Raw genomic sequence first — 24,629 nt, 5'->3', positions numbered from 1 at the left:
AATATTTGTCTTCAAGCCCTTTCCTGAAATCTCAAATTAAAGCAATTCCAATACTCTGCTTTAAGTATTCCTAGTTAAGTCTATTTTTGGAAATATTAAATATTCTCACTTTAGCACAATGTTCCGAAATTCCCTGAACAGTTCGCCTATGATCAGTCTTGCTAGTAGAAACTTTTTTTTTTTAATTTAAAACGCTTGATTTCCACTTTTTACTAGGTTTCCCAATGTTAGCTAAGTCTCCCAATGACTTAATAACGTGTTTCCATTTCACCTTTGAAAATCTTAAGAGTTCAGTGCATCCACGGGCATCCGGGCATTTATTCTTATTTCTGCTTCTTAAACAGGCTCTGGGGAGGAGCAGTTTCGACCGAGAAGTTCATAGCAGCAGTTATTACGGAACTTGCAACAGTTGGTGCCGGGCGATAGGCAGGTTGGAAGTGATAAATGGGGCTGGTGTAAAAAACAAAAAGCCCAGGGGAGGGCGGGGGCAGCCGTGGCCTTGGGGGACAGTGCGAGGGCGGCGCGGGGCCGGCGGGGCTGAGCTCCGGCTGTGGGAAGGCGCCGTTCCGGGCGGCCAGAGGCGGCGGCAGCCGCGGAGAAGGACGGCGGGATCGCAGCCCGGCGGGCGGCGGGCGGCGCGCGGGCGAGAGAGCCCAGGCCGCCCCCGGGCCACGCCGGGGCCACGGTGAGGTGAGGCCGGCCCTGCCCCCGCACCGCCCCCGGCGGGAGGCGCGACGCCCGGGCCGCGGGTGCGTGCGCGGCCCCGGGCGACGCGGCTGGGCGTGCGCGGGGCCGCGGCGGAGGCTGGGCCGGGCGGGCGGCAGAAGATGGCGAGGGTGTGTAGGCGGCAGCAATGCTCCGTTGAGAAACGCGGCTTTCGGCAAGAACTGGATTCGTGGCGCCACAAGCTCATTCACTGTGTAGGTGAGACCCTCCGCCGACCGCCGCCGCCCCTCCGGCCGCTCCGCCGCCGGCCGCCCCGGACCAGGGAGGGAGCTGGGGAAGTGGCAATTGCTGCTCCGGCCCGCCCGCCCTCTTTGGCTCGAGCGTCCCCCCCTCCCCCACCCCCCGGAGTGCGAGCGCGCGCGACCTCCAGGCGGGCTCCCCCGTTCGGCCGAGCGCGCGCCGGCCCCTCCTCTCCGCGCGCCTCCCCGGGGCGGGCTCTCGGCGGCAGCGCGTGTTCCTCCCCCTCCCGCTCTCCATCCCCGCCCGCTGGCTCCCCTCCGTCCCCGCTCCCGCCCCTGCTCCCGCTCTTGCTACCGCTCCGGGCCCGGCGTCCCGGCGCCGCCGCCGTCTTATTGTGGCGACTCGCCCCGCGGCCCTGCCGCTGTAGTGGGGGTGGCGGGAGGGGCGCGGCCGTGCTCGGCCCCCACCCGCGCTCCGGCCGCAGCCGTCCTCCTCCCGCGCCACCCCTCCCCCACGCGCGGGGCGCGCCCCCGGCCCTGCGTGCACGCGCGGCGGGCGGCAGGCGGGCGCCCGGCGCTCGGGCGTGTGCGAAGCGTGAGGTGGAGATGGGGGCGGAGGGAGCTGGAGCTGTCACAGTCCCCGGGTGCGCCTGACCGAGCCAAGTGGGGTGTCATGGCCGCGGGGGGCAGCGGCTGCACTTCCTCAGCGGGCGGCGGCGGCCGGGGAGTTAATCCTCGACGCACGGGTCGGTGTGTGCGTATTTGTGTTCGGTGTCGTGCCGCGGGGAGGAGGGGGTGGGACTGGGTCCGACCGAGGAGCCTCGGCGGGGGTAGCTCTCGTCCCCTCCGGGGGATTGGCCGGAGCCGCAGCCTCGCCCGAATGCCCCGTCCGTCCCCCGCCTCCTGGACCTTGGGCCGCCCTCGGGTGGCTTTTTCCCTGCGGGCCGGAGGGAGCGCGGACGGGGGCGTCCCGGGAGGGGCCGGGCGGCCGAGCTGCGCCTCTCACACTGTGTGTTTTGTCTGTTTTTCTCTCCCAAGGTCCCGTTTCCCTCTGTGCGGCGGCCGGCGGGACCATAAGGGCTTAACTCATATATTTAACCCCCCTCCAAAAAGTAAGTGGCCCGTGTGGTGTCTCCGCTCCGCCCGCCGCCCCCTAGCCCCAGTTCATCCTTGTGTCTGACTCTCCTGTCCTCCAGCATTGTTACTTCCCCGTCTTTGCTTCGGTGCTGCTGGTGTGTGGGGAGATGCCCTCTCGTCGTCCGCTGTCCCCCACGCCCAGTCCTCGGGGAGGCCCAGAATTCCAGCCCTGTCTCCCCCAGGGGAATATTCCTGGGAACCAGGTCTTCCCGGCAGAATGTAGGAGAATCTATCCGTTCGCTTGGGCCCCTCATCCCCTCCTTCCCGACAGGGTTTCGTTGGAAGGAATTATGCAAATCCTGCTTTCTGGTGTCCATTCAGCGGCAATTTCATGCGGTGAGAAGTTCTCTTTGTTGTGCGAGGGGGAGAACAGACACTGATTTAATAGACATATCTGTTGGGGGGAAGGGTGGAGGGGGTGTGGAGAGGCTCAGTTTGGAAGAATTACAGCACTTGGTTAGCTCAATGTCTTTGTGTTTGAGCCTTCTGGCTTGACAGGAGGGTCTGCCCTTTACAATGTCCCACAAGGGGTGTTTTCGATAATAGATTGAAAAGCAAAACCGAAACTTTAAACAAGTGAAAAATCAGGTAACCTTTACTTGAAGAATATACGCCTTTCCATTTCTACAGGGTTTCATTACGAACATGTATAGCGTGAGTTTCGTTAAGGATTTAGACTGTAACACCAAAATTAATATAGACAACAATGCTTTAAGGTATGTGATACCACTTTGGTTGTCCAAAGGTTAAAAGTGCATTTTCAAACATATGCTTGTGCAGATAATAAAGGCATGAGTCATTTTTTTGGTATAATTCATCTCATGAATATATTTTAAAAATCCCCTTCTGCCAATCCAAGACCAGTGCTGCCTTCCAGGAAACAGCCTTTTGGCTCTCAGTTATCCTGTACTCTGCTCTATCTCTACTTGTTTTATTCTTTCAAACCTATTATACTTTTACTAAAATGTCACGTCGGTTTAAGTACTTTTTGAATTACTTGTTATTTCGTACTATCATAGAAGAGAGTATATAGCAGGTTTTGAGAAGCATGAAATTGCGTTTTCAGAATTGTGGGTTAGTATCAAATGCTGGAATTGTTTTGAATAATTTTTGGTTCTTGTATGTTTCACATTTGTTAGTGATTGGTTTTTTTCAGCAGGGCTTTTTAGTCTTTGAAAGATTTTTAAATTTATAATGTAGTCCTGTCCTGTAGATTTTCTAAGTTCCATGTTGCTTTAGTTTAGATGATTTTAATTAGTGTGTCTTATTCTAATTCTCTTTGCTTTTAATCCTGGCCTCCTGCCTCGGGACCCCATTTTATCAGTCATTGCTAGTTAGTGATTAGTTACTGCTGCTTGACAAGGTGTGTGTGTGTTGTTGTTGTTGTTCTTTTTTGTTTGTTTGTTTTTTTGAGACGGAGTTTCGCTCTGTTGCCCCGGCTGGAGTGCAGTTGCGCCATCTCGGCACACTGCAACCTCCGCCTCCCAGGTTCAAGGGGTTCTTCTACCTAAGCCTCCCGAGTAGCTGGGACTACAGGCGTGCGCCACCACGCCCAGCTAATTTTTAGTGGAGACGGGGTTTCCCCATATTGGCCAGGCTGGTCTCAAACTCCTGACCTCCTGATCCGCTTGCCTCGGCTTCCCAAAGTGCTGAGATTACAGGTGTGAGCCACCGTGCCCGGCCGTGTTTTTGGTTCTTAAAATTATGACTGACAAATTATTTCTGTAAATATCTCAATGGAATATCAAAATTTTGATTCACTTTTTGAAGGCAGATTTTAATCTGGTGATCAGATTTCTTTAAGCATACTTTTAAGTCCAAATTTCCACTTTAAAGGTAGTAAAGTTCAGAAGATTACAGAGTCCAGAGTGCAGAGCAATATTTTAATCTGAGCAGTAACATATATTCGTAGTCTCGCAACTAAAATCAGTGGGGCCTTATATTTTCTCTTTTATTATATGTAATTTTGTTCTTTAAGAGGAGAGTTCTAAGTAAATTAATTGTAGTGTTAAGAACTTCCTATATTTAAAAGGACTGGCAGTGATGCTTACACAATTTAAAAGGTAACTTGTTTACTTCCCGATGTAGTAATTCCTCTTTTAGTGGAATTGGTTCTAAACAGTTAACCTATTTGATTCTCTTGACTGATGAATGCTTTAGGGTCATTTGGTTTCTGAAAGGTATTTAATTTACAGCCCTTTGGATTAAAAATTCTCAGTCATTTCTAAAATCAAATTCTCCCTTCTATTAATACTTTTTTGGAGGGTGTGGGGGCAGGCGATGGTGGTGAAGTTGATTAAATGATTAGGTTCAGTTGAATTGGAGTTAGTCCTGGGTTCAGACGGTGATTATGATCAAGATGGATATTTGGTTGCCAGGTGATTATTAAGGAGTCCTCTGAGACTAGGATGATCAGTTTAGATTCCAGGAAGATCTAGGCTCTCTCTGCGCCTGATGTGATGTAACCTTTTGCTTTGCTGCACCTTGCCCTTGCCGTATTTTCAAGAAGCTCTTCCTAATGTGGGGAAAGTTGTGGTGATTTCAGCTTAGCTGTAGCTTGGCTAAAAATAGGATGGCAGATGAGTCTCTTTGACTTTCAGAAAGTTATTTCAGATTGCCCTAATTTCCTCAAACGTTCTTGTAGCTGGAGCAATTCTAGGAAGTATTTGAATTATGCCATTTTTTAGCCTTATGGAACTACACAGGGGGGCCTGGAATTTCTTACATAGTGAGAATTGGTTATTTGATGCCACTTTTATTTATTTATTTATTTTTTTGAGACGGAGTCTAACGCTGTTGCTCAGGCTGGAGTGCAGTGGCGCGATCTCGGCTCACTGCAAGCTCCGCCTCCCGGGTTCCCGCCATTCTCCTGCCTCAGCCTCCCGAGTAGCTGGGACTACAGGCGCCCGTCACCGCGCCCGGCTAATTTTTTGTATTTTTAGTAGAGACGGGGTTTCACTGTGGTCTCGATCTCCTGACCTTGTGATCCGCCCGCCTCGGCCTCCCAAAGTGCTGGGATTACAGGCTTGAGCCACCGCGCCCGGCGCCACTTTTATTTTTATTTGAATTTTTTTTTAGAGATAGAGTTTGGCTATGTTGTCCAGGCTGGTCTCAAACTCCTCCTGTCTCAGCCTCCCAAAGTCGCTTGCCTGATAGAACTTGCCACTTCAGAGTACCTGCCTAATCACCTAGCTGTTTGTATGCATGCTGTTTTTAGGATGAAGGGCAGTTAGGTGTTTACTTCATTTAAATAAGTATCTGTCTTGTATCAGGCACTGTGGGCAAACAAAGTTACTGGGAAAGCTGCCTTAACCTTAAGGAACTTTTAAATCTTAGAGAAAATGTAATCAGTTATTGTACAAGGCATAGTGTGTCATATGATGGTGCAAGCAAATGCTAGTCGTGGTTAGAAGTGAAATAAATCTCTCCTGAGATGATGAAGGAAGATTTCTTGAAGGTGGTAGATTTTTGCTTCATTCTAATGAATATGGAAAAGGCATTCCATTCGTGATAAACGACATGAGCAAAAGCGGAGAAGGACAGCAATGACTTGTCAATTTAAACTGCAGTTCATGATTAGTGTAAGGGATATACACAATAGGTTTGCAAAGGTAGGTTGTAGGATTTTCTAATGCATGTTAGAAAGTGGAGACTTTTTGTTAGGCAACTTGCAGTTTGCAACACGTTTTTTTTACTTAGCCCAGGGGAGGAATGTTTCCTTTAGTTAAGGATTTCATTGTGGAACTCTAAAAAAAGGACACAGAATCCTTTTTTTGTTTGTTTGTTTTGAGACGGAGTCTTGCTCTGTCGCCCAGACTAGAGTGCAGTGGTGGCACGATCTCAGCTCACTGCAACCTTTGCCTCCCGGGTTCACGCCATTCTCCTGCCTCAGCCTCCCGAGTAGCTGGGACTACAGGTGCCTGCAACCACGTCCGGCTAATTTTTTGTCTTTTTAGCAGAGACTGGGTTTCACCAGTTAGCCAGGATAGTCTGGATCTCCTGACCTTGTGATCCACCCGCCTTGGCCTCCCAAAGTGCCGGGATTGCAGGCGTGAGCCACTGCACCCAGCCTTTTTTTTTTTTTTTTTTTTGAGACGGAGTTTCACTCTATGCCCAGGCTGGAGTGCAGTGGTGCAATCTCCGCTCACTGCACCCTCCACCTCCCAAGTTTAAGAAATTCTCTGCCTCAGCCTCCCAAATAGCTGGGATTACAGGCGCGTGCCACCACGCCCAGCTTTTTTTTTTTTTTTTTTTTTTTTTTTTTTGTATTTTTAGTAGAGACGAGGTTTCAGCATCTTGGCCAGGCTGGTCTTGAACTCCTGACCTCGGGATCCACCTGCCTCAGCCTCCCGAAGTGCTGGGATTACAGGCATGAGCTACCGCGCCTGGCCGACAGATTCTTTTTTAAACCACCTTTACAGGGACAATATTATCATCCACAAAAGTATTATCTTCTAAGCAAGCTCATTTGGAGGTTATGCCTTCCATTGCTATTACAAACCTATTTTTGGAATACCTTTAGGATTGACAGATTTTCATCCTTGGAAGTTGGAGTTGGTATTTGGAAAGAGTCAAAAAGTATTTGCTGTGAAATGTGGCAATTAAAGGTATATATTAAATAATGGTATTGGCTTTCTTCCCTGGCTTGCAGACTAGCTCAGAAAACTCAGTAGAGGCCGGGCGCGGTGGCTCAAGCCTGTAATCCCAGCACTTTGGGATCACGAGGTCAGGAGATCGAGACCATCCTGGCTAACACAATGAAACCCCGTCTCCACTAAAAATACAAAAAAATTAGCCGGGCGTGGTGGCGGCGCCTGTAGTCCCAGCTACTCGGGAGGCTGAGGCAGGAGAATGGCGTGAACCCGGGAGGCGGAGCTTGCAGTGAGCCGAGATCGCGCCACTGCACTCCAGCACTCCAGCCTGGGCGACAGAGCGAGACTCCGCCTCAAAAAAAAAAAAGAAAACTCAGTAGAGGGGCTTGATTTGTTTCTATGTGCCTCCGAACCTCTCTCTTGATTCATATTTCCTTTAAGTGTGTCCATCTGTTGTGTGGAATCTCAAGTTTGTGATGTTGGATAGATGCAAATAAGCAAAGCTGTTACTTTTCATAGTTTCAAGTGAAAAACTTAACATCACTACTGTATAAATTATCTTCTAGTCTATCTGTGTTTATTTTTAAATTCCTTTTACTATTCCATACACTTGCACATTGCTCTGGGGATAAAAATCCAATATAAACCATTAGCTCATTTTATTGACCATTCTTGTATTCAGCAAGTATCCCAAGTACAGTGGTCCATACCTTGAATTTTTTTTTCATTTTTTAAGTGAGATATAATTCACATACCATAACAACTTAGTGGGTTTTAGTTAATTCAAATACAAGGTTGTGCATGTATCATCACTGTCTAATTCCAGAACATTTATTTTTATTTTTTTCAGCAGTGGGGTCTTGCCATGTTGCCCAGGCTGGTCTTGAACTCCTGGGCTCAATTGATCCGCCTGCCTCAGTCTCCCAAAGTCCTGGGATTACAGGTGTGCGCCACCACACCCACCCTCAGAACATTCTTATTTCCTAAAAAAGAAACCCTACATCCGTAGGCAGTTCCACATTCCATTCCTCCCGTGATCCAGCTCTTGGCAGCTACTATAATCTGCTTTCTGTTTTGTGGATTTGTCTGTTCTGGACATTGCATGTAATTGGAGTCATACAATATATGGCTTTCTGTGTCTGGCTTCTTTCACCTAGCATAATGTTTTTAAGATTCATTCCTGTTATGGCATTATCAGCACTTTGTTTCTTTTATGGCTAAATAACACTGCATTGTATGGACATACCACATTTTATTTATCTGTTAATCAGTTGATGGACATTTGGGTTGTTTCCACTTGGGGCTATTATAAATGATGCTTCTATGAATATTTGTGTACAAGTTTTCGTGTGGACTTTTGTTTTTAGTTTTCTTATGTACCTAGGATGGAATTACTGGGTCATGTGGTAACTTTGTTTTAGTTTTGTGGAAACTGCCAAATTGTTTCCTAAAGTGACTGCAGAATTTTACATTCCCACCAGTACTGTATGAGAATTCCATTTATCCACATCCACTCTAACATTTGTTATTGTCTGTTTTGATTATATAATAGCTATTTTAGTAGGTATGAAGTCCTATTTCAAAAAACCAACAAATAAATACAAAAAAAAAAAGACAAGTTATATTTCATTGTGGTTTTGATTTGCATTTTCCTAGCAATGTTAAACATCTTTTCATGTGCTTCTTGGCAATTTGCATACCGTTGGAGGTAATATTTATTCAGATCCCTTGCCCATTCTTAAAATTGGGTTATTATTTATTGTTGAATTGTAAGAGTTATGTATATATTCTGGATATACTTATCAGTGTATGCTTTGCAAATATTTTTTCTCATTATACTCCCCATTTAAGAACAAGTACATATCAACACATGACCAAATACACTGTAACAAAAGCTAAACTGCAGGATACCTTACGAAGAGAATAATGAGCATGGTAAGAGAATGAAATAGAATTCTCAAGAAAAGCTTTCTTTTTTTGTTTTTTGTTTTTTTTTGAAATGAAGTCTCACTCTGTCACCCAGGCCAGAGTGCAGTGGTGTAATCTTGGCTTGACTCGCTGCAAACTCCGCTTCCCCGGTTCAAGCGGTTCTCCTGCTTCAGCTTCCCAAGTAGCTGGGATTACAGGCACACACCAACATGCCCGGCTAATTTTTGGATTTTTAGTAGAGACGGGGTTTCACCACGTTGGCCAGGCTGGTCTCAAATTCCTGACCTCAGGTGATCTGCCTGCCTTGGCCTCCCAAAGGGCTGGGATTACAGGCGTGAGCCTCCGCTCCCAGACAAGAAAAGCTTTCTTGCCGGGCGCGGTGGCTCACGCCTGTAATCCCAGCCCTTTGGGAGGCCGAGACGGGTGGATCACGAGGTCAGGAGATCGAGACCATCCTGGCTAACACGGTGAAACCCCGTCTCTACTAAAAATACAAAAAAAAAAAAACTTAGCCGGGCGAGGTGGCAGGCGCCTGTAGTCCCAGCTACTCGGGAGGCTGAGGCAGGAGAATAGCGTGAACCCGGGAGGCGGAGCTTGCAGTGAGCTGAGATCCGGCCACTGCACTCCAGCCTGGGTGACAGAGTGAGACTCCGTCTCAAAAAAAAAAAAAAAAGAAAAGCTTTCTTAAACATCCTTTCTATGAGTTATTAAAATTGTTAATTATTTGATGGAGTTATGTAATGGCACAGATGATCTAAATTTCTGCCTCTTTATGGTGAGGGTTCACATACCAAGTTCAGATAATGTGGTATACATATTATTTAAATCTATTTTATGCCTCAATTTTGAATAGTGAATGACAAGAGTTTGGATAGAGAAGGACAGCTTTGCTGAATATTGCCCAATCACAAATGTTTTGAATGAGTCTATTCCATTTCTGAGTTTACATAGTGAGAATTTGGGTAGTGAGGGGAATCTCGCTAGCAATATTTTTGAAATTTCAGATTACATTTTTTGTTTGCATTTTATAAAACTCAGACATCTGACAAGTTATACAATTTATGGCAAATGTTTTGTTTTTTTCTTTCTTTCTTTTTTTTTTTTTTTTGAGATGAAGTCTTGCTCTGTCGCCCAGGCTGGATTGCAGTGGCATGATCACGGCTTATTGCAACCTCTGTCTTCCAGGTTCAAGTGATTCTCCTGCCTCAGCCTCCCTGGTAGTTGGTATTACAGGCGGGCACCACCATACCCAGCTTTTTTGTAGTTTTAGTAAAGACAGGGTTTCACCCTTTTGGTCAGGCTGGTCTCAAACTCCTGACCTTCCGTCTGCCTTGGCCTCCCGAAGTGCTGGGATTACAGGTGTGAGCCACCACCCCCGGCATATGTTTTGTTTTCTCCTGCTAAGTTAAATATACTGTTTTTAAGGTGTTTGAATTTCGTTGACTCTTGGTTTCTCTGATTTTTGAATTGGTTAGCTTTGGTCTGTTAGAAAGTGTCAGATATAATGATGTCTTAAGGATGAAACTAAGTATTTTATGGGGTAGTTGGCAGAATTGGATTGAGAATCTTTTGCTTAATGGATTGTGAGGGGCAAGTTAGGAAAGCTGTGTAGTAATGATTGGCATCTTCTAATGATTTTTGGTCTTGTTTTTCCTCCTTTGTTTCATGTTTTAATTTACTTTTTGTTGAAGAGAGTTGTAGATTCTTTTAGCATATCACTGAATCATTTTTCTGGATTCATTATTGTGCAAGTCAGTGAATTTTACATTGTAAAACTAGTATTTGTTGTGTTTTTACTATAATGAAGTTCTTATAATTGAGGATAATAGAAGGATCCCGTCATGTGTAATGTGTATTTGTTAGTATAAGAGCAGGATAAGTCAGTTTGCTAAAAGAAAAAAATGATGGCTGTAACTAGTGGTTTAGACTAATGTTTCAAATTTGGTATTGGGAGACTAGAAATTAATATTCTTCAGAGGTGTCTTTTTTTTTTTTTTTTTTTTGAGACGGAGTCTCACTCTGTCGCCCAGGCTGGAGTGCAGTGGCCGGATCTCAGCTCACTGCAAGCTCCGCCTCCCGGGTTCACGCCATTCTCCTGCCTCAGCCTCCCGAGTAGCTGGGACTGCAGGCGCCCGCCACCGCGCCCGGCTAATTTTTTGTATTTTTTAGTAGAGACGGGGTTTCACCATGTTAGCCAGGATGGTCTCGATCTCCTGACCTCGTGATCCACCCGTCTCGGCCTCCCAAAGTGCTGGGATTACAGGCTTGAGCCACCGCGCCCGGCCCAGAGGTGTCTTTTAAAATTTCCTCAATATATTTTTAAATTTAGATTAAAGAAAAATAGAGATGGGGTCTGGGATTACAGGCATGAGCCACTGCGCCTGGTCTAGACCTGTCTAAAGGGACTTCTCTTTAGACTTTAAATGTTTTCTAGAGACTAAAGAGAAAAAATAGAATTCTACTCAGTTGTGCTTTACAATTGTATTAAAAACTATTGTAACGATACTATTCGAAGTAAAGCAGCGTTTGTTATAACTTCTGAATCATTGAAAATTAGTCCATCACAGGCCAGGTGGGGTGGCTCACGCTTGTAATTCCAGCACACTGTGAGGCTGAGGCAGGCGAATTGCTTGAGCCTAGGAGTTCGTGACAAGCCTGGGCAACATGGTGAAACCTTGTCTCCACACAAAATATAAAAATTAGCTTTAGCTGTGTGTGGTTTTGTGCACCTGTAGTCCCAGCTATTCAGAAGGCTGAGGTGGGAGGATCACTGGAGCCCAGGAGGTCGAGGATGCAGTGAGTCATGATTGCATCACTGCACTCTAACCTGAGGAACAGAGTAAGACCCTGTCTCAGGAAAAAAGAAGTTCATCACAGTTGTTTACAAAGCTTGAAAGGGATTACTTAGAAACGTTATCATTGTCTCACAAGAATTTTTAAAATGTGCAATTATCTAGATGAATAATTAACTCTTTAAAATGACACAAAGCAGAAAGTGTCAGAAAATCTATTAATGGTATCACCATCTTATATATCTGTATGACACATTTAATACTTTAAAGAAAACTTACACTTTTTATTTATTTATTTATTTATTTTGAGACAGTCTCACTCTGTCAGCCAGGCTGGAGTGCAGTGGCACAATCTCGGCTCACTGCAACCTCCGTCTCCCAGGCTGAAGCGATTCTCCTGCCTTAGCCTCCCGAGTAGCTGGGATTACAAGTGTGTGTCACCACGCCTGGCTAATTTTTGTATTTTTAGTAGAGACGGGATTTCACCATGTTGGCCAGGGTGGTCTTGAACTCCTCACCTCAGGTAATCTGCCCTCCTTGGCCTCCCGAAGTGCAGGGATTACAGGCGTGAGCCGCTATGTCTGGCAAACTTACACATTATTTTATTGTCTTTATTTCAAAATGTAGGATGGGAGAGGTGGATATTAAAAAACAGTGGCTCATGCCTGTAATCTCAGCAACTTGTGAGGCCAAGGTGGGCAGATCGCCTGAGGTCAGGAGTTCAAGACCAGCCTCGCCAACATGGTGAAACCCCGTCTCTACTAAAAATACAAAAATTAGCTGAGCTTGGTGGTGGGCACTTACAGTCCTAGCTACTCAGGAGGCTGAGGCAGGAGAATCGCTTGAACCTGGGAGGCTGAGGTTTCAGTGAGACGAGATCACGCCACTGCACTTCAGCCTGGGTGACAGAGAAAGACTCCATCTCAAAAAAAAAATTACTCAATTGGAAAACATTTAGTAATCTTGTTAACACAATTAGTGTTTCCCTCAGTGTATATACTTTCCTATTATCCATAGCAATAATTGTATGATATTTTAATGTTAGAAAAGTCTGGAATATTTATGTAACATCTCAGGTAGGAAGAAAACATAGAACTGAGCTCTTCCAGAAGCAAACTTTTTTTTTTTTTTTTTTGAGACAGCATCACTCTGTTGCCCTGACTGGAGTGCAGTGACATGATCTCAGCTCACTGCAACCTTGCTTCCCGGGCTCAAGGGATCTTCCCACCTCAGCCTCCTGAGCAGCTGGGACTACAAGCGCACATCACCATACCCAAGTTTTTTGTAGAGATGGGGTTTCACCGTGTTGCCCAGGCTGGTCTTTGAAGTCCTAAGCTCAAACATCAGCCCTCCTCGGCCTACCAAATTGCTGAGACTACAGGCGTGAGCCACTACGCCTAGCCCAGAAGTACACTTTTTTTTGAGACAATCTCACTCTGTTGCCCAGGCTGGAGTGCAGTGGTGAGATCTTGGCTCACTGCAAACTCCGTCTCCCGGATTCACACCATTCTCCTGCCTCAGCCTCCCGAGTAGCTGGGACTAAGGCGCCCGCCACCACACTTGGCTAATTTTTTTGTATTTTTAGTAGAGACAGGGTTTCGCCGTGTTAATCTGCCCACCTTGGCCTCCCAAAGTGTTGGGATTACAGGCATGAGCCACTGCGCCTGGCCAAGACTTTCTTTTTGAATTAGAAGATGTGAACACCAGTATTATTTCCCATGATAATTGCTGTTATTGGAAAACCTGTTTTTTTTTTATTATTATTAAATAAAAAATAAAAAAAATATAGAGATGGGGTCTTATTATGCTGCCCAGGCTAGTCTCAAACTCCTGGACTCAAGCAGTCCTCCCGCCACAATCTCCCAAAGTGCTGGGATTACAGGCCTGAGCCACTCCACCCGGCGAGAGCATTATTTTTTTTTACTCATAAAATATTAGATAGTCTGTGACTGTTGTTTGATCTCATGATTAGCTTATTTTTCATAAAATTCGAATCATTTTATCATTATCAGTAAATGATTATTGTGTATACTTCTCTAAGTAGGTGATTTTTTAGAGCTTTGCGGAAGGTAAAAGCATGCTTTACCTTTCCTAAACTCACAGTATAAAGGGAAAGAGAGGCCAGGCACAGTGGCTCATGCCTGTAATCCCAACACTTTGGGAGATCGAGACCGTCCTGGCCAACATGGTGAAACTCCATCTTTACTAAAACTACGAAAATTAGCTGGGCGTGGTGGCGGGCACCTGGAGTCCCAGCTGCTCGGGAGGCTGAGGCAGGAGAATCGCTTGAACCCGGGAGGTGGAGGTTGCAGTGAGCCAAGATCGCGCCACTGTACTCCAGCCTGGCAACAGATCAAGACTCTGTCTCTAAATAAATAAATAAATAAATAAATAAGAAAGCAAGAGAAACTAAAGGGATCTATAGAATGTGTCCTACTTGGTAAAATAAAATTCCACATGTGAAAATGTGAATTTACCACAAAGACATCTGTTTCACTTTACAACATAATTCATATCTGATTTAATACAGTAACAGGCTCCTCTGGTACATTTAGAATGATCAGTTTATACAAAAATTTTCTAAAAAGTTTTCTTTCTTTTTTTTTTAGATTGAGTCTGGCTCTGTACCCCAGGCTGGAGTGCAGTGGCGCAATCTCGGCTCACTGCAACCTGTGCCTCCCGGGTTCAAGTGATTCTCCTGCCTCAGCCTGCTGAGTAGCTGGGATTACAGGCACGCGCCACCACAGCCCACTAGTTTTTGTATTTTTGGTAGAGAGGGGTTTTACCATGTTGGCCAGGCTGGTCTTGAACTCCTGACTATGAATGATCTACCCACCTTGGCCCCCCAAATTGCTGGGATTACAGGTGTGAGCCATCATGCCCCACCCCTAGTTTATACAAATTTTTGAAATAAGTATATGTTGTATGTAGAGGAAGCAAATGTTGAATTTGTTAAATTGAGACATGCACAGATTCAGTTTGATGATCTCTTGTTCTTCACTTTTTTTATTGTTGCCATTGCATGGGTATTTGTGAACTTTTACCTGGCTACTCCTCTTCCTTCCAGTCAATGCAAGCATGTTTTCTTTTCTTTTCTTTTTTTTTTTTTTTTTTTTTTTTTTTGAAACAAGATCTGGTTCTGTCTCCCTGGCTGGAATGCAGCGGCACTATTATAGCTCACTGTAAACTCAAACTCCTGGGGGTCAAAGTGATCCTCCTGCCTCAGCCCCTGGAGTGTCTGGGACTACAGCATGTTTCATCATGCCTGGCTAGTTTTTGATTTGTTTTGTTTTGTTTTTGGTAGAGATGAGGTCTCGCTATGTAGCCCAGGCTGGTCTCGAAGCCCCGGCCTCAAGTGGTCCTCCTGCCTCTGCCTCCCAAAGTGCTGGCATTACAGGCATGAGCGTCTTTGGCCCAATGCAAGCATATTTTCTAGGTTGTTTGTAGGTGTTTACCGTTATATCTGCCCACTGGATATTATCCTGTTTTATTTTACCTTTTTTTCCATCTTTTAGATTCAGTATTTATCAAAGTTAGAAAGGATGCTGTAACTTGTTTTCTTGTTCAGCCATATCATTTAAACGGAAAGGAACTTAAAATCTTTTAGTTTGGAAAACTTCAAACATACAGAAAAGTAGAAAGAATAGTATGCTGAACAAACACCCAGCTGCATCATCTAATGGCTATTCTTGTTTAATCCCTAACTGAATTATTTTGGAGCAAATCCCAGACACCATATTTAGTATTGAATCTTGGTTGTATCCTTTTGTATTATGGCACCATCTTCCTTTTCCCACCTCCCATCCCCATCAAGTGGTTCATAAGTTTAAAGAAATAAGTAAGACATTTAAATATGGAGAAATTTTTGCTTCTATTTTGTTTACTTGTAATGTTTCTTAAAAGCTACCATATATTGAGTGTTTACTGTGTGACAGACAAGAGACCTTTGATGTTAACATCTGTTTTACAGGTGTGGAAACAGATTTAGGGAGATTACAGATTTCATTCATAATCACGCAAGGTTACAGATTTCATTCGTAATCACGCAGCTAAAATGTGGTAGACCTGGGATTGGAATGCACATTTTTACGCTCTTTAACCTACTTACCTTCCCTCCCTCCCTCCCTCCCTCCCTCCCTCCCTTCCTTCCTCCCTTTTCCCTCCCTCCCTTCCCTCCCTCCCCCCCCCCCTTACCCCAAGACAGGGTCTCACTGTGTCACCCAGGCTTGGAGTGCAGTGGCATGATCCTAACACTGCAGTTTCCAACTCCTGGCCTCAAGTGATCCTCCTGCCTTAGCCTACCAAGTAGCTGGGACTACAGGTACACTCCATGGCGCCTGGCTAATATTTTTATTTTTTGTAGAGATGGGGTCTTGCTTTGTTACCCAGCCTTCTTCAGTCTTCAGCATTATGCATATGCCCTTCTTTCAGAATTTCCATTAAGTTGCCCGTCTTTGTTTCTAATTACTGATTGCTTATGTGCTTTATGTTACATTAAGGTATGTTGGTTTCTCTACCCATAATCTTACCATAAACAGGAGTTTATTCATTTTCTGTTCTCTGGCCTTGACTAGAATACCTTGCCTCCTTCTCTTCAGCTGTTACAGTCCTATTTGTGTTTCCTTTTTTCTTTTTGATTTTTTAGTTTTGTTAGCTAAATGAGTTTCTGAGCTGAATGTTTCCACTGGCTTAATTTTCCTTCATATCTTGCTCAACTGGCCATTTAGCTGAGATTGGAGCATAGGTTTAGGAGAGGGAAAGGCAGCAGAGGATATCTGACACTGATCCTACGCCTGGTGAGTCTTCTGTGTGGACCAGCCTAATTCATAGGAGTTTGTAACAAAGGCCTTGTAACAGTGGAACTGCTTGGCCTTTTCTTCTATTGATATTCTTCTCAGAGACCTCAAGGAGGTGTGGGTTGGCGGTGGAGGGGCAAACAGGGTAAAGCAGATTGAGGTCTGGATTCAGGACTGCTGAATCTAGCCAAATACCTTTTCTTCACTTCCAACCTTCTGTGACTTAAGTTTGGTTCAGCTGGCAATATTTTAAATTGTGTGACAGGAAAGGAAGTTGCTGAGTAGTGTGTAATTACTGAGAAGGAGAAGAGGAAATTGGATAAATTTTAAAAATGAATATACTATTTTGATAACTCATACATTATTAGTCTTAGACAAAATAATGCTTACGAGCAGGCACAGGAAGATGTTGTGACAAAGGTAATAAGGAGAAATTCCCATCAAAATAAAACGGGAAGGTTCTTGTCTTCAATAAGAGTGAAAAAATGAGGGGAACATGAGTGTTGATGAGTATTTCACGTTTCAAATGTGGCTCTTTTGTTGCGCAATAAATGATATAAACACTAATTTCATTTGTGTTAGGTTATATGAATTTTTATTCAGCTCGTAAAGAAGCTGACAAAGTTTACCTCTTATAAATAGGCTTATCTGATTACAGTAAAATATTTTAATTATGGATGAGTATCAAGAAGTCCATAATCTTTGGTCATTGTTACTGAGAAAAACCTTTAAACTGGTCATTTTTCTATGAATGTTTAGTAGAGCTAATATGTCTTTTAAAAATGATTCGATTGGCCAGAGACTGTGGCTCACACCTGTAATACCTGCACTTTGGGAGACCAAGGCAGGCAGATTATTTGAGGTCAGGAGTTTGAGACCAGCCTGGCCAACATGGTAAAACCCCATCTCTACTGAAAATACAAAAATTAGCTGGGCATGGTGATGTATAGCTGTAATCTTGGCTACTCAGGAGGCTGAGGCAGGAGAATTACTTGAATGTGGGAGGCAGAGGTTGCAGTGAGCCGAGATTGTACCATTGTACTCCAGCCTGGACTACAGAGCAAGACTCCATCTCAAAAAAAACTAGAATTTTGTTGTACTGGCTTTAAATTTTTTTTTTTCTTTTTTAAAATTAAGACAGCGTCTTGCTCTGTCACTCAGGCTGGAGTACAGTTGTGCATTCTAGGCTCGCTGCAGTTTCAGCCTCCCAGGCTCAAGCAATCCTCCCACCTGAGCCTCCCGAGGCTGGGACCACAGGTGTGTACCACCATGCCTGGCTAATTTTTTTTTTTTTCCCTAGGGTAGGGTCTCCCTATGTTGCCCAGGCTAGTCTTAAACTCTTGGGCTCAAGTGATCCTCCCATCCCAGCCTTCCCAAAATGCTGTGATTCACAGGCATGAGCCACTGTGCCTGTCTGTACTGGCTTCTTAAATCAAAACAAAACAGGTATGAGTAAAGTGATCAAGGTATTTCTCTTGTGAGACTTGTATAACCAGTTTTTATTTGTGTATATATTTACTGTGTATAGTTTTTCACTGTATAGTTTTTATTAAAATAGGTTCTAGCATGTTAAAATAAATAGACATATGGTGAGAAATCCCCATACATCTACTGAAAACAGTTTCAAAAAGACCCATGACTTACGGCTGCAAATGTACAATCTTATCTAAAAGAGAACCTTCCCTTTGGTCCCCTTCTCCTTAGGAGAAGAACTTCTGCTTAACTTTATGTAACATATCCATATCAAAGATTAGTACATTTTATTGGTGAAAGGTAAAGGTATTTAACTGGATAAATGGAGTAAAGATAGAGAAGAGAAATCAGGCTGGGGGCAGTGGCTCCAGCACTTCGGGAGACCGAGGTGGCAGGATTGCTGGAGCCCGGGAGTTCAAGACCAGCCTGGGCAACATGGTGAAACCCCGTCTCTACAAAAAATAAAAGAATTAGTCATGTAAGGTGTTGTGTGCCTGTTGGTCCCAGCTACCTGGGAGGCTGACATGAGAGGATTGCTGAAGCCCTGGGAGGTCAAGGCTGCAGTGAGCCATAATCATGTGCAGCACTCCAGTCTGGGCGACTGAACCAGTCCCTGTCTCAAAAAATGAAAAGAGAAGCTAGAATTTTCCACATTAGCTGAGAAGACTTTTAGGAAGGAGTTACCAGAAGCTATAATAGGAATTCATGTGGGACTTAATTTTTCCAAAAAAAACAAAACAAAACAAAAGCACACTGGTGACAGTTCTGAATGAGTTGTTTGGTCAAGAGACCTTTGATGTTGTTAACATCTGTTTTACAGGTGGGGAAACAGATTTAGGGAGATTACAGATTTCATTCATAATCACGCAGCTAAAATGTGGTAGACCTGGGATTGGAATGCAACATTTTACTCTCTTTGACCTACCTACCTTCCCTCCCTCCCCTCCCCTCCCCCCTCCCGCAAGACAGGGTCTCACTGTCACCCAGGCTTGGAGTGCAGTGGCATGATCCCAACTCACTACAGTTTCCAACTCCTGGCCTCAAGTGATCCTCCTGCCTTAGCCTACCAAGTAGCTGGGACTACAGGTACACTCCGTGGTGCCTGGCTAATATTTTTATTTTTTGTAGAAATGGGGTCTCACTTTGTTACCCAACCTTCTTCAATGTTCATTCAGCGTTATGCATATGTCCTTCTTTTAGAATTTCCATTAAGTTGCCAGTCTTTGTTTCTAATTACTGATTGCTTATGTGCTTTATGTTACATTAAGGTATGTTGGTTTCTCTACCCATAATCTTACCATAAACAAGAGTTTATTCTATTCATTTTCCTTTTCTTATGCTGAGTAATATCTGAGAGGTAACATACAAACATTTTTAACCATTTAACAAAAACAAACCTGCCATTTTTTCCAAAATAAAATTTAAGTCCTCAGGAAAAGGAGGAAAAAAGGCAAAAATTGTCTGGGCCTTCAACCCTTTGCCATCTTGCCCATGCCACAATGTCAGTTTCTTTCTTTTTATGTTAACTACAGAACACTCTTCATTAATTTACATTATCTTGCTTTTAAAAGATCAAAATTTGTAGATAATTCAATCTTTTTAACAGTTTTAATACTTTTGACCAGACTGGGCGGGGTGGCTCATGCCTGTAATCCCAGCACTTTGGGAGGCCGAGGCAGGCGGATTACCTGAGGTCAGGAGTTAGAGACCAGCCTGACCAACATGGAAAAACCCTGTCTCTACTAAAAGTACAAAATTAGCCTGGTGTGGTGGCACGTGCTTGTAACCCCAGCTACTCAGGAGGCTGAGGCAGGAGAATTGCTTGAACCTGAGAGGCGGAGGTTGCGGTGAGCCAAGATTGTGCCATTGCACGCCAGCCTTTTTTGAGACAGAGTTTTGCTCTTGTTGCCCAGGCTGTGAAGAAACAGGAATATTCTCTTGTTAAATCATGCTCCTGCCAATCTGTAGTTTCTGTGACTCAGGAACAGAAGTATAAGCAATGACAGTAGTGATAACTGTTACTGTTACTTTTTGATCTTGGATTTTAAAATAACCACACTTTAAAAACTGGATACTGGGCATGGTGGCTCACACCTGTAATCCCAGCACTTTCGGAGGCCAAGGCAGGTGGATCACTTGAGGTCAGGAGTTGGAGACCAGCCTGACCAACATGATGAAATTCCAGTCTCTGCTAAAGATACAAAAATTAGCTGGTTGTGGTGGCGGGCATCTGTAATCCTAGCTACTCGGGAGGCTGAGGCAGGAGAATTGCTTGAACCTGGGAGGCGGAGGTTACAGTGAGCTGAGATCGTGCCGTTGCACTGCAGTCAGGGCAATAAGAGCAAAACTCTGACTCAAAAACAAAACAAAACAACAAAAAATAAAAAGTGGATGCTGAAAGGATGTTCTCAGATGGCAGAATCTGAGGATTTGCAGATTATTGGATCTGAAGGCTAGGATTCTACCAGGAATATTATTTCAGAAATGGTTAGCTTTTATGGATGATAACAGTTTTTCATTCACCTTTCTTCCTCATTTAAGAAATAAAAGAAATAAAAGATGTATTTCTATCTTTATATTTTTCTTTGTTTTTGTGCATATAAAATCTATGTTTTTGGAACTATATCAAATTAAGAAACTGAATTAATTTTTTAAAAATATATACAGGTTGAACATCTTTTTTTTTTTTTTTTGAGACAGATCCTCTCTGTCACCTGGCTAATTTTTTTTTTTTTTTTGAGATGGAGTCTCCCTCTGTAGCCCAGGCTGGAGTGCAGTGGTGCCATCTCAGCTCACTGCAACCTCTGTTTCCTGAGTTCAAGTGATTCTGCTGCCTCAGCCTCCTTAGTAGCTGGGACTTACAGATGTGCATCACCACGCCTGGCTAATTTTTGTATGTTTACTAGAGATGGGGTTTCACTGTGTTAGCCAGGATGGTCTCGATCTCCTGATCTTGTGATCTGCCCACGTTGGCTTCCCAAAATGCTGGGATTACAAGCATGAGCCACGGCACCCGGCCTAATTTTTGTATTTTTAGTAGAGACAGGGTTTTGCCATGTCGGCCAGGCTGGTCTCGAACTCCTGACCTCAGGTGATTGGCCTGCCTTGGCCTCCCAAAGTGCTGTGATTACAGCCGTGAGCCACCACGCCCAGCCAGGTTGAGCATCTTTAATTTGAAAATCCCAAATTTGAAATGCTCCAAAATCTGAAACTTTTTGAACACTTAAGTAACACCGTAAGTGGATAATTACACCCCCGGCCTCATATGATGGGTTGCAGTCAAAATGCAGGTGCACGACATACAGTTTATTCAGTGTCCCCAAAGGAAAAAAACATCCTCACGGTGCTTTTCAGCTGAGATACATCTTTTCTGTATATGCCCAGATTCCCCCATGCAAGCATGCCCTCAAAGTGTAATAAGATGGCATGTGTGCAGACCAGATGTGTCAGTGGCAGGTTCCCCATGATGGGACCAAGGCCTCTGTGTATCACTCACTTTTTTTTTTTTTCTGATTCTCTGCTCTCTGGCATAAATATATTGTTGGAATTGTCAGAAAGACCTGCAGATATCCCTGTGGGTAAAACAAATAAGAAAAAGGGAAAGCATTACTAGCAAAGAAAAGCTGTTGGAAAAACTGACAGCGATGTCTGAAATGTCTTACGGAAGAGTATGTTGTTGGAATGACCACTGTATATGACCTGAAAAACACAGTAGGATAAATTATTAAAGTTCTAGGTTGAAAGTATTGGGCAGAAGTTAATGAAAAATAGAAAAGCACTGCATAAAGCTGAAAATGATCTTGATTAGATCTTCAAAGAGTAGATCCATCAGCATCACAGTGAACACATGCCACTTAATGGTATGCTAGTCATGAAGCAGAAAGATCGAGGCTGGGTGCAGTGGCTCACGCCTGTAATCGTAGCACTTTGGGAGGCTGAGGTGGGAGGATCACGTGAACCCAGGAGTTCAGTACTAGCCTCGACAACGTAGTGAGACCCTATATCTAAAAAGAAAGATCAAGCTTGATGAACTGAAAATTGTAGGGAACTGTGAATATTCAACAGGCTGGTTGCAGAAATTTAAGAAGAGACATGGCATTAAATTTTTATTATTTTTATTTATTTTTTTTGAGACAGCATCTCACTCTGTCACCCAGGCTGGAGTGCGTTCTCTGATCATAGGTCACTGCAGCCTTGATCTCCTGAGCTCAAGTGATCCTCTCACCTCAGCCTCCTAAGTAAGGGACTGCAGGCACATGCCAGCATGCATGGCTGATTTTTTTTTTTTTTTTTTTAATTTTTTAGTAGAGACTAGGTCTTGCTGTGTTGCCCAGGCTGTTCTCAAACCCTTGAGCTCAAGCAGTCCTCTCACAGCAGTCTCCCAAAGTGCTGGGATTACAGGCATGAGCGACCGTGCTGGGCTTCTTAAATTTTAAAAGATTTGTGTTGAACCATCTGCTGATCATGAAGCAGCAGAGAAATTTATTGACAAATTTTCTGGGGTCATCACTGATGAAAATCTGATGCCAGAACAAGCCTGTAATGCTGATGAAACATCACTGTTTTGGCGTTATTGCTCCAGAAAGATACTGACTACAGCTGATGCAAGGGCTCCTGTAGGAAGTAAGGATGCTAAGGACAGAATAACTGTTCTGGAATGTGCCAATAATGCAGCAGGCATGCATAAGAGTAAACTTGATGTAATAGGCAAAAGCTTGTATCTTTGCTGTTTTCAAGGAGTGAATTTCTTACCAGTCCATTATTATGCTAACAAAAAGGTGTGGATCACCAGGGACATCTTTTTTGATTGGCTTCACAAGCATTTTGAACCTGGGATTTTGTTCATAAGCATTTTGTTCTACTGCTCATACTCAACTGCAGGATTCTTTATTCCTTGATAACTTTTGGCATCCTCTAGCTGAAATTCTCATCAGAAATGCTTATGCCATGTACTTTTCACCAAATGTGACCTAATTCAGCCATGTGACCAGGGTATCCTTAGATGAATGAAGAGTAAATATAACAACACCTTCTTCAGGCTGGGCGCAGTGGCTCACGCCTAACCCCAGCGCTATGGGAGGCCGAGGCGGGTGGATCACAAGGTCAGGAGATCAAGGCCATCCTGGCTAACATGACGAAACCCCATCTCTACTAAAAATACAAAAAAAAAATTAGCTGGGTGTGGTGGCGGGCGCCTGTAGTCCCAGCTACTGGGGAGGCTGAGGCAGGAGAATGGTGTGAAACCAGGAGGCAGAGCTTGCAGTGAACAGAGATCGTGCCACTGCACTCCAGCCTGGGCGACAGAGTGAGACTCTGTCTCAAGAAAAAAAACACACCACCTTCTTCAGCAGCACACTAGCAGCAGTGAACAGAGGTGTGTGTGTGGAAGGTTTTCAAAGGAGTTTAGCATGAAGGATGCCATGAATCAAGATGATTGTGATTATAGTAACAGTGAAGATGGTGATGTTAACACTCCAGAAAAAGTGCCCTATAGATGACGTGGTGAAATCGTGTCAGTGTTTAAAATTAGAGAGAGAACATAGTGAAATAATGTCAGTTTATTAAATTGAAGAAAAACTTCTAAGACAGAAAATGTTAATGAGGCAGATGACTCTAGAGCAAACGTTTTTAAAAAGCCATCCAGAAGAATGCCTCCACTTTCTTAGAGGATCCACTTCTGGGTCTCTCAACTGCTTCTGATGTTTCTTTTCACCCCCTGCAAAATAAATACAGCATACAGTAATTTTTTAGTGAGAACATAACGTTGTAGATGGAGACTGAAAGCCTGACGTTATTGTTTAACAGCTGATTCAGGTATTCTGGTGATGCTCCTGTGCTGCTTAGTTACCCCAAGCACATTATTTTTTCACTTATTAATGGTATGTCATATTTTTTAATGTTAGTCCTTATGTGTGAATAAGTGTAAGAAAATGGTTGCTTATTGGTAGCATATAAATTGAGAGTCAGGAATGATGCTGATGCCACACAATCATACGTTATTCACATAGGTGGCTGAGAAGGTGATGCCTTGGTTTCTGATGCTTCAGTGCACACAAACTTTGTTTCATTCACAAAATTTTAAAAATATTGTATAAAATTACCTGTAGACTAGGCCAGGCACATTGGCTCATGCCTGTAATCCCAGCACTTTGGGAGGCTCAGGTGGGAGGATCGCTTGAGCCCAGGAATTTGAGACCAGTGTGGGAAATACAGGGAGACTTTGTCTCTCCAAAAATTTTAAAAAGAAATTAGCCCAGCGTGGTGGCGCAAACCTGTAGTCCCAGCTACTTGGGAGACTGAGGTGGGAGGATTGCTTGAGCCCAGGAGGCGGAGATAGGAGTGAGCTGAGATGCACCACTGCTCTCCAGCCTGAGTGGCAGAGTGAGACCCTATCTCAAAAAACAACAAAAACCCACAGATTATCTTTAGGCTGTGTGTATAAGGCATATATGAAATGTAAATGAATCTTGTGTTTTGACTTGTATGCCATCCACAAGATTCTCATTGTGTGTATGCAAATATTACAAAATCTGAACAAAATCCTAAACCTGAAACACTTCTGGTCTGAAGTATTTTGAATAAGGGATACTCAACCTGTGTATCTGTTTTATTCTAGGGAAACAGGCTTCTTCAGAAGCCCACGGAGATAGAGCTCCATGAAGTAGAAGCAATGGTAGAAGTAGAAGCAGTGGTGGTGGTGATAGTTAAGGGAGTGAAATTAACTAGAGAGTTCCATGATGAAATATATTCACTAAGTCTATTTTTAGTGAATATTTTGGCTCTATTTTTGTATCATTGTTTATATTACTTCCATAAAACAATTTCATTTTGTTGTAATGTGAATAGCTTTGTCTCTTATTTTCTCAATTGTTTATGAACTTAAAACATTTTAAGACATGTAAACTTTGTTGAAGTTAACTCCATTTCTAACAGTTTTAAAGGTATGCTTGGATAGTAAATTTGTAATGATAACAGGAATACGTTTTATTTTGTTAATATTGTTGT

At 43.9% G+C, this 24,629-nt stretch overlaps 1 protein-coding gene across 12 annotated transcripts in view; it reads left to right on the top strand.

Moving 5' to 3' along the window:
* The first annotated feature begins 645 nt into the window (after window positions 1–645).
* LOC105478456 (ligand dependent nuclear receptor corepressor) overlaps window positions 646–24,629 on the top strand; it is a 165,948-nt gene continuing 141,964 nt past the window's right edge. Inside the window, exons 1-3 of one of the 12 annotated variants that reach the window (XM_011735776.2) lie at window positions 646–924; window positions 1,944–2,017; window positions 2,314–2,378. In XM_011735776.2, the coding sequence (XP_011734078.2) occupies window positions 2,333–2,378 (46 nt within the window). In that variant the 5' untranslated portion in view covers window positions 646–924; window positions 1,944–2,017; window positions 2,314–2,332. Of the gene's footprint in view, window positions 925–1,480; window positions 1,656–1,943; window positions 2,379–24,629 lie in introns of those variants that run through there. The other 11 variants (XM_011735778.3, XM_011735781.3, XM_071069355.1 and 8 more) reach the window with 11 other exon arrangements.

This window comes from Macaca nemestrina, chromosome 9 (assembly GCF_043159975.1).
Source record: "Macaca nemestrina isolate mMacNem1 chromosome 9, mMacNem.hap1, whole genome shotgun sequence".
In the NCBI taxonomy this organism is placed as follows: domain Eukaryota; kingdom Metazoa; phylum Chordata; class Mammalia; order Primates; family Cercopithecidae; genus Macaca; species Macaca nemestrina.
This window is presented reverse-complemented; position numbering and strand designations above follow the sequence as displayed.